This window comes from Saccopteryx bilineata, chromosome 8 (assembly GCF_036850765.1).
Source record: "Saccopteryx bilineata isolate mSacBil1 chromosome 8, mSacBil1_pri_phased_curated, whole genome shotgun sequence".
NCBI lineage: Eukaryota > Metazoa > Chordata > Mammalia > Chiroptera > Emballonuridae > Saccopteryx > Saccopteryx bilineata.
Window position 1 is genome coordinate 97389101 of NC_089497.1, and position 16938 is coordinate 97406038.

Here is a 16938-nt window from a genome sequence, read left to right on the forward strand (position 1 = left end):
AGGGGTCATATGCTCTGCTGAAGCCCCCCATCAAGGCACATGAGAAAACAATCACTCCCTTCCTGTCTGTCCGTCCATATCTGTCCCTCTCTGATTCTATCTCTGCCACCAAAAAAAAAACAAAAAAAAACCAAAAAAACAAACCTCAGTAATTGGTCCAAATAAAAGTCTAAAAAGATAAGAGAACCCAATGCAATGCACAATGTTGGATTTATTTTTTTTTATAAAGGACTTTATAGTTGGAACAATTGATAAAATATCAATATGGTTCTCAATTAGATAATAGTGTGTTAATTTCCTAATTTTGACCAGTGCACTATGGTTATATAAAAAAATCCCTTGGAAGAGGAAACACTGACATAATTAGGGTTAATTTTAAATTATTCAGGAAGAAATTAGAGAAAGCAAACAAGGCAAGGGCTCCGTTGGCAAATGCGAATGAAGGGTATCCAGAAATTCTTTGTGCCAATCTTCCAACTTTTGTCTGAAAATGTCAAAATTAAAAATTTATTAATAAAACATCTCTTGGGTTAAAATACAGATAATCTAAAAAATAAAATTAGGTTTGAGCGTCGGCCCTGGGCAATGAAGATAGCTTGGTTGGTCCATGCACATCAGCCTCAGGCACTAAAAATAAAAATAGCTCAGTTGATTCCAGCATCAGCCCCAGACAGAGGTTGCCGGGGAAGATCAGTTAGAGTACATGTGGGAGTCTGTCTCACAATCTCCCTTCTTCTTACTTAATAAAGTAAATAAATAAATAAAATACAATGAACACATTTACATTTAGTAAAATTAAGAGCCTAGACCAGTGGTAGTCAACCTGGTCCCTACCGCCCACTAGTGGGCATTCCAGCTTTCATGGTGGGCGGTAGCGGAGCAACCAAAGTATTAATAAAAAGATAGATTTAACTATAGTAAGTTGTTTTACAAAGATTTATTCTTCCAAACTTAGCAAAAATCCGACATAAAGTACTTGGTAAGTAATTATTATTATATGCTTTAACTTGCTGTAACTCTGCTTTATAAATTTTATAAAGTAAAGTTACTTCCCTACTTTATAAATCACCATTACTGTGGAACTGGTGGGCAGTTAAAAAATGTTACTACTAACAGAGATACAGAAATGGGTGGTAGGTATAAAAAGGTTGACTACCCCTGGTCTAGAACAAGCACTGCCATGGACTCAGTACTGATGAGATAGGTGTATCCCGCAGACAGCTTCAAGTCCTGGGTTCTGCTGTGGCAAAGAATTAGCTTGATGCTGTTACACATATGAATTACACAAGCAACAATCTCCCCACCTGTTTCCTTGTTCTTTGACCTTTATCTATAAAACAGCAGCTTTGAGTGCAGATTTTGCTTCAAAGACAACTGACCTTACTGACTTAGAAATTATTCAAATTTATAAATTGGGTTATAAATCAGCTTCCTATTTGATTACTGCCAGCATTCTCAAATTGTATGAACAAGAGTATTTTGCAACCCATAAGCCTAAAAACTATACTTAAATGGTAGATTTATGAGGGCTGTGTAATTGTGCAACTCTTGACTACCAGCTTTTAAGTGATAGGAGGGGAGATAGACTCTACCATGTACCCAGCCCAGGATCCACCCAGTGGCTGACCCATGAACCAAACAAGCCACTGGCTGCGGGAAGGAAATAGAGAAGGGGAAGAGAAGCAAATGGTCACTTCTCACATGTGCCATGACTGGGAATAGAACCCAGGACGTCCACACACTGGGCCAATGCTCTACTGAGCTGACCAGCCAGGGCCTAACAGCTTTTCTCTTAGCTACATTCCTGCCTCTGCCACAGCCTTATTTTAACCAATAAGTTTCATTACTCAGAAGACATAACATCTAAAAGAGTAAGACTAAATAAGGTTAATGGGAAACTAATTTTCAGTGGGAAAAGCATATGACAAGTACTTAAAAACCATAATTTTAGTTTGAAAAACTGCATGAGATACTCGGTCATTTAAATGTGACACTGATGCAGTCACCTCAAGGACACAGAAAAGAGAGAAAATGTTTTTATTTTCATGCTTTTTAAAAGTCTTGACATAAAACAAGTAAACACAGACTACAAGTGAAAACTTTAAATATGTAGACAGAAGAGGAGCAAAATAGAAATTTCAAGCCTTTATTCATAACTTCAGAATTAAGAAGTCCAATTTTAAAAAAGGAAAATCCATTCAGCACTTACTCAGTATCTTTATTTAGTGGTATACCTACAATTTTTAAATTGGTTCTTATTTCTGAAATACTTAAGAAGTATCATCTTGCTTATAAAAATAGGATCTTACTATTTTATTCCCAGAACACTTTAAAACCCAAGCTAACTCCTTTCTTTCAAGGATGTGGAAGGCATTCCTCCACTCATATCTAAGCATGAAGATCATTTTTATTACTTCACCATCTATATGCTGGATTGTAACATTCTTTGTGATGGTTATTGTAAGGTATTTTTCCCCGCTGAGAAGGAAGAAACGGGCCAGAGCCGCAAAGTGTGGAATAATAAACGGCTTTATTGAGTATAGAGCGCACAACCCGCCCGGCAAGGTTCCGTGGCCCCGAGGAAAGAAAGATGGAGGCTAGGGAAGTTGCATGGATTAAACCGCATGGGAGATATTTAAAGGGTCCCTCTAGGGAAGTGGAGCTACTATGACGTGGTGAAATTTCTCTGGCTGGCAGACGATCGCTTCTTTCCAAATGGTTCCTGGGAAGCTTCCTTTGGCGGGCTTGATTGTGGGCGGTCCTAGCCAAAGTGGGCGGGTCTGAGTCCCTACGTCACCATCCCTCTATCCACCGACCTTACATTTATGTGTTCAATATCAGAAACTTATATAAAGAAAAATCTTTCCCTTCAATTTGTAAACCAAAAATTTTAAAGCAACATCCTTGCATTGATAGGAAGACATTTTTATGACATAAGCAGCTACTGCCCTAACCTGCTGACACAGGCAAAAGTTACAAATTGTTATTTAACCTTTAAATAATTAGTCCATGTTTACTACAAATCCAAATAATTTAAATATATATATTTTCTTCTGCAATAAAAATTAAGATAAACCCCAATATATCAACTTTTAAAAATGTTAATTAAAGAAATTAACTTTCCTCCTGAATGCCCAGTGATAAACTGACCTCCAATTTCCCTACCCAAGGACATAAAACTAATCTAAAGTAGATCCAAGTGCATAAAAAGTTCATATTAAAAATGACTCTTCACATGCTTTTACTAAAGCAATCAGTACACAAAGAATGTGAAGGCTTCTTTTATGCTTGCAGGGTTAGATAACTTCCAAGGAATCACAACTTTTAAATCCAGAGCTAATGTTACGTGAAAATACGTTTCACAAGAAAAGCAAACCAATAAAAGCCTACATATAAAATGGTCTAAATATCAATAATAACAGTAGTCTGATCTTTTATCTAAAATCTCAAAGTTATCAATCTTTTCGATACTTTTAGTGAGCAATCAAAACAGTCATATTTATTCAGATTGAAAACTAAATTTCTCCTCTATGAGGCATAGTGGAATAGAAAAGGTTATTTTGTCCAATGCCCTGAGCCTACAGATGTGGAAACCATCTACAACATGATCTCATTATGTCATCATCGATCCACCTTCTTCACCAGTGGCATCTTGAGAAACGTGAAGGTCTTCGAGCATCTCAGCCAGACTGATTCGAGGTGTTCCTTCATCATCTGTGTCATTTTCCACAGGAATGGCTGAATCTAAGAAAAAATATAAGGAGAATTTCAAATACATACAAATCCAAAAAATGCAAATTTCTGCCCCCACCATCATTATTGTTATTTAACCATATTTATCCACAGATCTTTTATTGTATCTAGAACAGGCATTTAACCATTCATTGAATGACTGAACTGCATAAATATATGAACAAATATCTACTAGTGTAGGGGTCAACAACTTGAGGGATCATACCAGGATATAAATAGTATCAAATGTGGTATAACAGACATTTAAACAAGTTTTTCTGTTTTGCAAGTATTTTTAAAAAATAAATGTTTAACTAGAAGAGTTTTAAAAACACACAATAAAAGTCATTTATGAAATCAAAGTTTAAGATACCAGAATAATCACTGTGGGAGAATATATCTATATACAGGGTGAGACAAAATTAGGTTTTCAGTTGTTTGTATGGAAAATAATACAATAATTAATAAAGAATCATACAAGAATTGTATTTTGCAGGCCCTGGCCGGTTGGCTCAGTGGTAGAGCGTCGGCCTGGCGTGCAGAAGTCCCGGGTTTGATTCCCGGCCAGGGCACACAGGAGAAGCGCCCATCTGCTTCTCCACCCCTCCCCCTCTCCTTCCTCTCTGTCTCTTTCTTCCCCTCCCGCAGCAAGGCTCCATTGGAGCAAGGATGGCCCAGGCGCTGCGGATGGCTCCTTGGCCTCTGCCCCAGGCCCTGGAGTGGCTCTGGTCGCAACAGAGCGACGCCCCAGAGGGGCAGAGCATCACCCCCTGGTGGGCATGCCGGGTGGATCCCAGTCAGGCATATGCGGGAGTCTGTCTGACTGTCTCTCCCCATTTCCAGCTTCAGAAAAATACAAAAAAAAAATTGTATTTTGCATACTCACAGCTGTAAACCTAGTTTTGCCCCACCCTATACAAAAGATAACTTAAACACTCAAACACCAACCTCTGTAAATGTTTACATTTTTTCTAATTGCCTCATCTTCTTCAAGATCTTCAAGGAAATCTTGGTATTGCCTACAAAAGCATAAAGAAACATTTAAATACTGCATCTTTACTAAGTATGACATTATCTTTTCTTCATTTTCAGTACTGCAAGATGTGTTAGAAGTATTAAAATATTTAAAATATCTGGTTGTCAAGTATGCATGTTAAATACTCTAAGTTTTTTCTTTCAAAATTACATGATAAAAACATACAACTGAACATAAGGTAAAGTTAATTTTAATATAACACAATGAGAAAGCTCCTTCCCAATTTACTTCTCCCAGAAAAGTCCTATGGCCAAGTTGAAATACTTATATTTTTAAGAACACAGGTAAATTACTCAAATGTGTCCTTATAATATCAAATTAATTTAACATTACATATTTAATACATACTCATTTTAAATTACATTGAGATATTTTAGAAATACGATGTTCATGAAAGAAAAATAAATTGTAAAATGAATAAATAATCTTAAACAATACAAATCTTTTAAGATCATCATGATCTCCTATTATGACCCAGTTGGAAATATCTACTCATATTTAATGGGGCAATTTTATTTAAACTCTTTATTTTTTCAGACATCATTGTCTTTATCATCATTAAGGCCACTTTTCAAATCATCTAGAACACAGTATCTCCATTTCTCCTTAAATTGTTTGAAAAATAGCATATTTGATATCAATAAGCTATTCTCTTTTTATCCTAAGTACTCATTTGCTATTTGTAATATCCACAACATAATTACTTATTATATTTTGACTTTTCAAATAAAGTGTTTACAATAACACTGGAACTGTCAGGTCATTACCTAGAAAATAATAACAAAATTCTGTGTTAAATGTCATTATACTCTGTTATACTGATTCTATCAACACATTGGTAAGAACACAAAATTAATACTGAGCCCAAGAAACAACTGTGTGATGACTGCCTCTTTACAATATAGAAACCATAAAAACCTTATCATAAGGATTTCCTTTAGACACATACAAAGTTTAAAGAAAATTCGGACCTTTCATTATCTGTATCCATGTTTTCTCTCTCTCTTGCAAGCTCTTTCAGTTTCCAGTTTCTACGACGTTGACGTTTGGTACGGTCATAGCTTTTCTTGATTAATACCTAAAAGTAACAAAAGTATTTGCAAAGTTACCATGTAAACAAGGTAACACCTGAAATCCAATAAAGCTAAAAAATGAAAAGTTATGGAAATGTCAGGAAGTCACCAAACTGATGCTAGTAGTTACATGTTAGGGAAAGGAGTAGGGAGGGATCAAAAGGTAGTATCAAGAGAATGTCTATTGTTCTCCATGTACTGTATTTATTATTTCACGAGAATGCATCCAGCCAGCATTTGTGTAATTGATAAAATTTACTAACTGAAATTTTTCTGTGATTGAAAATTTTTTTCTTTATACCTAAAACTTCAGGTTTCTGGTGTGTTTTTTTACACTATTGTTCAGTTTTTAGCTACCACTCACATAAGTCATTCTGAAACATTATCATAGACACTTTTTCTCCCTTTTGTTCCACTAATAAGTGGGAACAAAATATACTTATAGAACTATATATATACTTTTTTCACAATTGTATGCCCTAGAACAGTTTAATAAATTTCGGAATGAATGAAAAATATAATACAAAATCTCATAACATCATGATTTCCTGTTATGACCTAGTTAGAAATACCTACTTAGACTTTCTATTTCCTAATTTATTAACTAACAAAAGCACAACTGGTAGTAAGGAGTCCTTATACCATGACTTTATTTTTGCCCAGAGCTAAGAAGATCAATGTTTATTTTACAAGATTAGGAAGCAGGAGATAAGGTCTTTTTGACATTTGACATTCACTGTTGCTGAGTCTTACAAGCTCAAGTTAGAATTTAACAGGTTTTTTCAAAAGTCAGAGTCTTTCTCTAAGACTTGCTATTTGAAGATTTACAACTGTAATTATTTTAACTTTTTTCATTAAGAGAAGCAAGGAGACAGAGAGACAGACTCCTGTATATGCCCCAATAGGGATTCACCTGGCAACTCTGTCTGGGGCTGATGCTCTGCCCACCTGGGTCCACTGCTCCACTGCTCAGCAACCAAGCTATTTTTAATGTCTGAGGCGAGGCAATGGAGCCATCCTCAGTGCCTCAAAGCATTAGAGCCATGGCTACAGGAGGGCAAAAGTGAATGAGAGAGTGAGGGAGAGCGGGAAGGGAGGAAAAACAGATGTTTGCTTCTCCTGTGTGCCGTGACAGGGAATCAAACCCAGTACTTCCACACGTTGGGCCAATGCTCTACTGCTGAGCCAACTGGCCAGGGATCAATTATAATCAAACTAAAAAAGTTTAATTCTCAGTGTCTTCTTAACTGAACAATAAATGAAATACTGAGACTATAAAAATGAACCGGAATAAACTGTAAAGATCATTAATTTTAGCTGTAATTTCCCCCCCCCTCCACAGATAGTCCCAAGCATTTTAAAAGAATGTGAAAATGTGATTATAAGAGCAAAAAAAAAAAAAAACCTCTTTAAATCTTGTATTTTTTCCACTAATAAAAATAATTTAAACAACAATTTTCTATCTTTTTCATCTCATGGCAAACATAAACTAATTAAAATACTGCAACACACCAAAAATATACATTTTTGCCAATCTGACAAAAAAAAAGTATAATTTTAATTTCTTCACATCAAACAGTTACTGTTGTATTGGCTTTGTCATTTTTTATTTGACAATCTATGCTAAAAGAAGTCAATGCCCATGGCTACTCAGGTACTACTACAATACATGTTTTAAAACACATAGTTTTAAACCAGTACACTGGTTGAAAACCGATTTAAAATGAAGGCCTTTGTTATTATACTTTTATGTGCAATTTCAAAAAAACTCTCTAAATTGACTTGTTATTTTAAAAACTGAACTTGTGCATCTCACCCATAAGAGTTATATCAATCCTGTTTAACACAAGAAAAAAACAAAAAGAAAAAATCCGAAGCCTTACCACATCTGGGACTCTATCTGGGTTCATTTTGTTGACATGCTCATCATTTAAGTTGCAGTTTGCTAAATCAAACCTGAAATGAAAATAATGAAACATTTAATGGCAATAACCTATTCTTTTATTTTATAGATGATCACCTAAAAGTTCCTCTTAAGATCAAACATTTAATATGAATTCCTATATCAAAAGTTTTATAGCCTGACCTGTGGTGGCGCAGTGGATAAAGCGTCAACCTGGAAATACTGAGGTTGCCGGTTCAAAACCCTGGGCTTGCCTGGTCAAGGCACATATGGGAGTTGATGCTTCTTGCTCCTCCCCTCTCCTCTCTCTCTCTTCCCTCTCTATAATGAATAAAATATTAAAAAAAAAATAATTTTACAGTTCACAGTGAACTTCTACAGATTACATACTAAAGATAACAATGCACTCTATCTCTGAGTCTCACATATCCATTACTGTCTACTTCATTACATATTTGTAAAGAAGCAAAACAGACTTATAGGATTCCGTTAGATGGTTCCATTATTTTACAACAAAACAATTCAAAACAACATGCTCATTCTCTAGTAAAAAAAACTAAAACCCTAAGAGCAAAAGTAGTAATGTTTAAGGCTCTGCAGAATAGACTGCCCTATGCCTATAAAAACCCTTTACATACATGGCTGCCATTTTTTTATTGACTTTAGAGAGAGGAGAAAGGGGGGAAAGGAGGAGGAAGCAGCAGATCACAGCAGTTGCTTCTCAAATATGCCCTGACCAGACAAGCCAGGGGTTTTGAACTAGCAACCTCAGCATTCCAGGCTGATGCATTATCCACTGTGTCACCACAAGTCAGACTATAGATGCCATTTTTAAAAAGTGAAATATTTGAGGCCCTGGCTGGCAGGCTCAGTGGTAGAGCATCGGCCCGGCTTGTAAAAGTCCCGGGTTTGATTCCTGACCACGGCACACAGGAGAAGTGCCCACCTTCTTCTCCACCCCTCCCCCTCTCCTTTCTCTATAGCTATCTTTTCCCCTCCCGTAGCCAAGGCTCCACTGGCCCCGGCACTGAGGATGGCTCCAGTTGCAATGGAGCAACACCCTAGATGGGCAGAGCATCGCCCCCTAGTGGGCATGCCGGGTGGATCCCGGTTGGGCTCAAGTGGGAGTCTCTATGCCTCCTCACTTCAGAAAATTATTAAAAAAAAAAAAAAAAAAGTTCAATATCTGAGCAGTAACACCCCCCTACACCATTACAAATACAATCTAATCAAACAACTTCAGAGTTCAGTTACTCAAAATCTTGGAACAAATGATGCTTTAAGATGATGGCCATAATGGAGTATGGGTTTCTGTGCAATCTACAGTTTAATTTACTTAGTAATAGTAAAATGAGCTACAAGGCTCTCGAGAACCCTTAAATTCTTTTCTGAATAAACAACTTTAGTATTTTAGATAGCTTTGCTGGCTCCTGAAAAAAAACTGCAATACTAATTGACAGTTTTAAAATACTATAAAGTAATACAAACCCCAACACCAGGTCTCCGGGATTCAGAAGATGTCCCAAATGGGTGCGACAAAAATATTGTTTATCTGTATTCATTTCAGATGTTTTCTGTACCCAGACTTCCCCAAGGGTATGCTTAACAGGAAAGAAAATGGAACTCAAAACTCATTTCATAGGCACTTAAATACAATACTGACTTTGTTTTAATTTTCATTAAAAAAAAAAAGATTATTTTATTTTTTCAGATTTCTGAAACACTGTAAAAAAGTTAACAAATTACTTAATTATGAGTATAGAAAAACTCACAAGGAATTCATAAAATAAATATTTTTGTTAAGATTTTAGTCAAGCCTTTTATAAAATATTACCAATGTCACCTAAAACAGACATCTGTAGAATTTCTGTAAGAAATATTTTCACAGGCTGATGGGCCAATACAGACTGAGCAAAAAACATGTTGCAGAAACAACATCCCAAGTTTGAAATATTAAACTAGAAAACCATTCAAGTCCCCTTCCAACAGAAAATTTTACAAGCAATTGTAATTGACATTCAGACTACCAGACTGAATTAACTGCAGCATATACCAATAGCCTTTATTAACAAAAGCAGACCCATTGAGATCAAGAGCAATACTAAAATTTGCCTTGACTGGATAGATGACTTGGTTGGTTAGAGCACCTTCCTGAAACACAGAGGTTATGGGTTTGATCCTGGCTCAGGGCACATGCTGGAAAAGATCAATGTTCCTGTCTCTCTCTTTCCCTGAATCAATAAAATAAACATTAAAAAAAAAGCAATACTAAGAGTTATGGATAGGACTACGGAAGATCAAAGAAATAAAAAGTAAAGGTAAAAGGAGAAGAAATGAAAAAAAAAGTGAATTACCAGAAAGAGACTAAATCCTATGTAACAGGACACACTTTTTGGATAACTTAAATCGCATCTATTCATAAGAGACTTACAAATCTATTTTAGTTAAGTATTTTGAAAACCAAAAATATATAGTATCTCGTTTTATGTATACCTAAGAGAAAGTGGTATTCTTCTACGTTTATTATAAATGATGTTTGCTCTTTACCATATTTTTTTTATTTTAAATAAAAATGTGAAAATTAATTTGTCTTCTATCTCCATTGGTTTCCCAAATTATCAGAAGTTATTTTGTCTCAAAACACAGTATCACCTCTGTGTAAATAAGGACCATTAGTTTACAAAATGGGGATCTCTAAACACCAATTCATAGTAAAGGAAATCACACTCATAGCTTTGAAGAAATGCCTGATTTCAGATATGGGGTAATAAATATACAAATGTGATTCTGGAACATCTAAACATTGTGATGTACCAGAAACTAAGGATGCTTTCAAACACTGGGAAAGTCATGTCAAAAGGACAAAGGAATAGACCTCTATCTATTAAAGAAATTGAATCAACAAATAATAACCTTTCAAACAGAAAGCACCAGGTCCAGATGGATTCCCTGATAACCAAACATTTAAGGAAGATATTATATTAAATCTCTATAATCTCTTCCAGAAGAGAGAAGACAGAATACTTCCTACCACATTTACATGGACAATATTACCCTAATACCAAAACCAGGCCTTCATGGACATTACCAGGCAAGCAGACTGGTGCGCTCTTATGAGCATGGATGCAAAAATCTTCAACAAAATATTAAAAAATTGTACACTATGACCAAGTGAGATTTAACCCAATGTATGTAAAACCAGTTCAATATGCAAAAATCAATTAAGGTAATCCATCAATCACTTCAAATAAATCCAACACACTAATCATGTTAAAAATTAAAAACTCTTACAAAGTAGGAACAGAAGGAAACTTCTTCAACTTGACAGACAAAAAACAGCTAATATTATACCTAATGGTGAGAAACTTGAAGATTTCCCACCAAGATCAAATACAAGCCAAGGATGACCCCTCTTACCACTGTTTCTTTTTTCCTGTATATTTTTTCTGAAGTGAGAAGCGGAGAGGCAGAGAGACAGACTCCTGCATGCGCCTGACCGGGATTCACCAGGAAAGCCCACTAGGGAGTGATGCTCTGCCATCTGGGGTGTTACTCCATTGTAACTGGAGCCATTATTTTTAGCGCCTGAGGCAGAGGCCATGAAGCCACCCTCAGCACCCAGGCCAACTTTGCTCCCACAGAGCCTTGGCTTGTGGGGGGGGGGGGGGGGGGGGAGGGAGGAAGGAAATGGGGAGGGTGGAGAACCAGATGGGCACTTCTCCTGTGTGCCCTGGCCAGGAATCAAACCCGGGACTTCCACAAGTGGACCGATGCTCTACTGCTGAGCCAACCAGCCAGGGCCCAGTTGTTTTTTGTTTTCTTTTTATTAATTTTACTTTATTGTGTTAACATGGATTCAAGTGTTCCACTCAATATAACACCCTTATCCCTACCACCGTGTTCCCCATTATACCCCCTCTGGCCCCTCTCCCTGACTCCCTCCGCCTTCCCTGTAGCATTTGCTTTCTTATTTTCTGTATCTCTGTGTTATGTATAATATATTTAATTTCACTAATCCCTTCACCTTTTCTAATCCCATCCCTCTGACTGCTGTCCCTCTGGTCCCTGTGACCCTGCCTCTGCCTCTAGTCTATTCCTCAGTTCACTTTGTTCTATATAAGTGAGATCATATGATATTTGTCTTTCTCTGCCTGGCTTATTTTACTTAGCATAATAATCTCCAGGTCCATCCATGCTGTCACAAAAGGGAAGATTTCCTTCTTTTCACAGCTACATAGTATTCCATCATGTATAAGTACCACTGCTTTTTTTTTTTTTTTTTTTTTGTATTTTTCTGGAGCTGGAAACGTGGAGAGACAGTCAGACAGACTCCCGCATGCGCCCGACCGGGATCCACCCGGCACGCCCAGCAGGGGCGATGCTCTGCTCACCAGGGGGCGATGCTCCGCCCCTCCGGGGCGTCGCTCTGCCACGACCAGAGCCACTCCAGCGCCTGGGGCAGAGGCCAAGGAGCCATCCCCAGCGCCCGGGCCATCTTTGCTCCAATGGAGCCTTGGCTGCGGGAGGGGAAGAGAGAGACAGAGAGGAAGGAGGGGGTGGGGGGAGGAGAAGCAAATGGGTGCTTCTCCTATGTGCCCTGGCCAGGAATCGAACCCAGGTCCCCTGCACGCCAGGCCAACACTCTACCGCTGAGCCAACCGGCCAGGGCCAGTACTACTGCTTTTTAATCCACTCTTCAACTGACTGACAGATCTTGGCTATTGTAAACAATGCTGCCATAAACATGGGGGAATATTTCTTCTTTTGAATCAGTGATTTGGTATTCTTAGAATATATTCCTAAAAGTGGGATAGCTGGGTCAAAAGGCAGTTCCATTTTTAATTTTTTGAGGAAACACCATACTGTTTACTACAGTGGCTACTGAAGTCCTCTTACCACTGTTTTTCAGTATCCTACTAGAAATCCTAGTCAATACAAAAAAAAAAATAGAAATGAAAATGAAAGATATATAGATTGGGAAGATAAAAATAAAATTATCTTTGTTTGCAAATAACATATGACTATGTATGTAGAAAACCTGAATGAACAAAGAAACTCCTAGAATACAGTGAGTTTACAGGAAACAAGTTATAACTGAAAGTCAAACACTTTTCTACATACCAAAATGAACAAGTGGAATTTGAAATTAGAAACACAGTATCAGAGATTCCAAGATGGCAACAAAACAGGTGGACGTTACAACTGCCACATGCCAGGACCAAACTGGATTATAACCTAGTTTAAAAACAATCATCCTGAAAAAAAAACTTTGGACTAAATAAAAAGGAGTCTGTAACAAAGGAGCACAGAAGCCACATCAAGACTGGTAGGAAGGGCAGAGACACGGAAAGGGCTGCCCCGCTCCCAGGATCAAGTGGCAGCTGAGGGTCTGGAGGAACTCTCACTTTGGGGAGGGTCGCCCTGAGAGGTGTGGCTCAAGCAAGAGGTTACTCGGTTTGCTGAGGGCCCACAGTCAAGGCACATATGAGAAAGCAATCAATGAACAACTAAGGTGTCGCAACGAAAAACTGATGATTGATGCTTCTCATCTCTCTCCGTTCCTGTCTGTCTGTCCCTATCTATCCCTCTCTCTGACTCTCTCTCGTCTCTGTAAAAAAAGAAAAAAAGAAATTGAAACACTTATCAAAAAACTCCCAACAAACAAAAGTCCTGAACAGTATGGCTTCAAAGGTGAATTTTACCAACTATTCAAAGAAGAACTAACACTTCTTCTTCTCAAGGTGTTTCAAAAAATTCAAGAGGAGGGAAGACTTCCAAGCTTGTTTTATGAGGCAAGCGTTATCCTCATTCCAAAATCAGGTAAAGACACTACAAAAAAAAAAGATATATATATAGGCCAAAAGCCCTGATGAACATAGATGCTAAAATTCTCAAAAAAACATTAGCAAACGAGATCCAACAGTACATTAAAAAAGTCATACAACATGATTCAACGAGATAATTCCAGGGAGACAAGGCTAGTACAATAATCCCAAATCAATCAACGTGATTCATCACATAAACAAAAGGAAGGTTAAATATCACATGATTATATCAAAGATGCAAAAAAAGCATTTGATAAAATCCAGCACCCATTTATGATCAAAATTCAGCAAAGTGGGAATACAGGGAACATACCTCAACATGATACAGTCCATCTATGACAAACCCACAGCCAACATCATACTCAATGGGCAAAAATTAAAAGCAATCCCCTTAAGATCAGGAACAAGGCAGAGGTGCCTCCTTTCACCACTCTTACTCAACATAGTTCTGAAAGTCCTAGCCACAGCAATCAGACAAAAAAAAGAAATAAAAGGTATCCAAATTGGAAAAGAAGTAAAACTATCATTATTTGCTGATGACATGATACTGTACATAGAAAACTCAGTCAAAAAACTACTAGACCTGATAAATAAATTTGGCTAAATGGCAAGATATAAAATTTATATTCAGAAATCAGTGGCATTTTCTTATACCAACATTATGAGAAACAAAAGAAACAAAACCCTTCACAATTGCAAAAAATATATACACATATATATAAAAACGTAAGAATAAATTTAACCAAGGAGGTAAAAGACTTGTACTCGGAAAATTATAAGACATTGAAAAAAGAAATCAAGGAAGATACAAACAAGTGGAAATATATACCATGTTCATGGATAGTAAGAATAAATATCATTAAAATGTCTATATTACCCAAAGGAATCTATAAATTCAATGCAATTCCTATTAAAATACAAACGCATACTTCAAAGATATAGAACAAATATTCCAGAAATTTATATGGAACCAAAAAAAGAACATGAATAGCCTCAGCAATCTTGAAAATGAAGAATAAAGTGGGAGGTATCACACTTTCTGATATCAAGTTATACTACAAGGCCATTGTACTCAAAACAGCCTGGTACTGGCATAAGAACAGGCATATAGATCAATTGAACAGAACAGAGAACCCAGAAATAAACCCACTCCTTTATGGTCAATTGATCTTTGACAAAGGAGGTAAGAGTATACAGTGGAGTAAAGACAGTCTCTTTAATAAATGGTGTTGGGATAATTGGACAGGTACTTGTAAAATATATGAAACTAGACCACCAACTCACACAATTCACAAAAATAAACTCAAAATGGATAAAAGACTTATATAAGTCACAAAACTATAAACATCTTGGAAGAAAACATAAGGAGTAAACTCTCTGGTAACTCTTGTAACAGTATTTTGTGCCATTTTATTTCCACAGGCAAGTGAAATAAAGGACAAGATAAACAAATGGGACCACATCAAATGAAAATGCTTTTGCACAGCAAAAAACACCATTAACAAAATTAAAAAGACAACTCACACAAAGGGAGTACATATTTGCCAATAGGTCTGATAAGGGGTTAATAACAAAAATTTATAAAGAACTTCTAAAACTCAACACCAGGAAGATAATTCAATCAAAAAATAGGCAAAAGAAATGAATAGACACTTCTCCAAAGAGGACATACAGATGGCCAATAGGCATATGAAAAAATGCTCAACATCACTAATCTTCAGAGAAATGCAAATTAAAATCACAATGAGCTATCCCCTCACAACTGTCAGAATGGCGCTCATCAACAAAACAACACATAATAAGTGCTGGCAAGGATGTGGAGAAAAGGGAACCCTCCTGCACTGCTGGTGGAAATGCAGACTGGTATAGCCACTGTGGAGAACAGTATGGAGATTCCTCAAAAAATTAAAAACAAAACTGCCTTTTGACCCAGCTATACCACTTTTAGGAATATATCCTAAGAATACCAAATCACTGATTCAAAAGAAGATATGCACCCCCATGTTTATTGCAGCATTGCTTACAATAGCCAAGATCTGGAAACAGCCCAAGTGTCCTTCAGTGGACGAGAAGATTAAAAAGAAGTGGTAGACCCTGGCCAGTTGGCTCAGTGGTAGAGCGTCGGCCTGGCGTGCAGGAGTCCCAGGTTTGATTACTGGCCAAGGCACATAGGAGAAGCGCCCATCTGCTTCTCCACCCCTCCCCCTCTCCTTCCTCTCTGTCTCTCTCTTCCCCTCCCACAGCCAAGGCTCCATTGGAGCAAAGTTGGCCTGGGTGCTGAGGATGGCTCCGTGGCCTCTGCCTCAGGCGATAGAATGGCTCTGGTTGCAACAGAGCAATGCCTCAGATAGGCAGAGCATCACCCCCAGGTGGGCATGCCGGGTGGATCCCGGTCGGGCGCATGTGGGAGTCTGTCTGACTGCCTCCCCGTTTCCAACTTCAGAAAAATACAAAAAAAAGGAAAAAAAAAAAGTAGTGGTAAATATACACAATGGAATTCTACAGGGCTATGAAAAAGAGGGAAATCTTACCTTATGAGATGCTATGGATAACCCTGGAGATTATCGTGCTAAGTAAAATAAGCCAGGCAGAGAAAGAAAAATATCTAATGATCTTTCTTGTATGTGGAATCTAATGAACAAAGTGAACTGAGGAATGGAACAGAGACTGAGACGAGTCAGAGAGCAGAGGGACAGCTGTCAGAGGGAAGGGGGATGAGGGGATGGGATCAGAGAAGGTGAAGGGATTAGTGAAGTTATATATACATAACACATAGATACAGAAATCAGGACAGCAAATTCCAGAGAGAAGGGGGGAGTGAGGGTGAGGAGGGAAAGGAGGTGTAATGGAAGACACGGTGGTGGGGTGTGAGAGTGTTAATTGAGTGGTACATTTGAATCCATGTTATCACAATAAATTAAAATAAAATTTTTTTTTAATTTTTCAAAAAGGTTAAAAAAAAATTACCATTTATATTAGCACCCCCAAAAATGAAACTTAGGTATAAGAACTTTATGAGAAAAACTACAACATTCTGATAAACCAAATCAAAAGAAAACTATATAAATGTAGAGAATACCCATGTACATGTCTAGGAAGTCTGATAGGAGGATATTAATAATGGAAGAGGCTATGTATGCATGTGTAGAGGCAGGGGTATATGGGAAATTTCTTACCTCTTCTTAATTTGCTAAAACTGCTCAGAAATTGTAAAAAAGTCACTAAAATAAATTTTATAAGCCTGACCAGGTGGTGGTTCAGTGCACAGAGCAAGGACCTGGGACGCTGAGGAGCCAGGTTCTAAACCCCAAGGTTGCTGGCTTGAGTGCAGGCTCACCAGTTTGAGAGCAGGGTCGCCAGCTTGAATGT

At 37.4% G+C, this 16938-nt stretch overlaps 1 protein-coding gene across 5 annotated transcripts in view; it reads right to left on the reverse strand.

The window, feature by feature from the left end:
* Positions 1-2020: 2020 nt before the first annotated feature.
* NMD3 (NMD3 ribosome export adaptor) overlaps positions 2021-16938 on the reverse strand; it is a 46456-nt gene continuing 31538 nt past the window's right edge. For all 5 annotated transcript variants that reach the window (XM_066241374.1, XM_066241375.1, XM_066241373.1 and 2 more), the window contains 5 exons: positions 9233-9345; positions 7725-7797; positions 5740-5846; positions 4681-4751; positions 2021-3744 (listed from right to left, as the gene is read on the reverse strand). In XM_066241374.1, the coding sequence (XP_066097471.1) occupies positions 3614-3744; positions 4681-4751; positions 5740-5846; positions 7725-7797; positions 9233-9345 (495 nt within the window). In that variant the 3' untranslated portion in view covers positions 2021-3613. The remainder of the gene's footprint in view (positions 3745-4680; positions 4752-5739; positions 5847-7724; positions 7798-9232; positions 9346-16938) is intronic.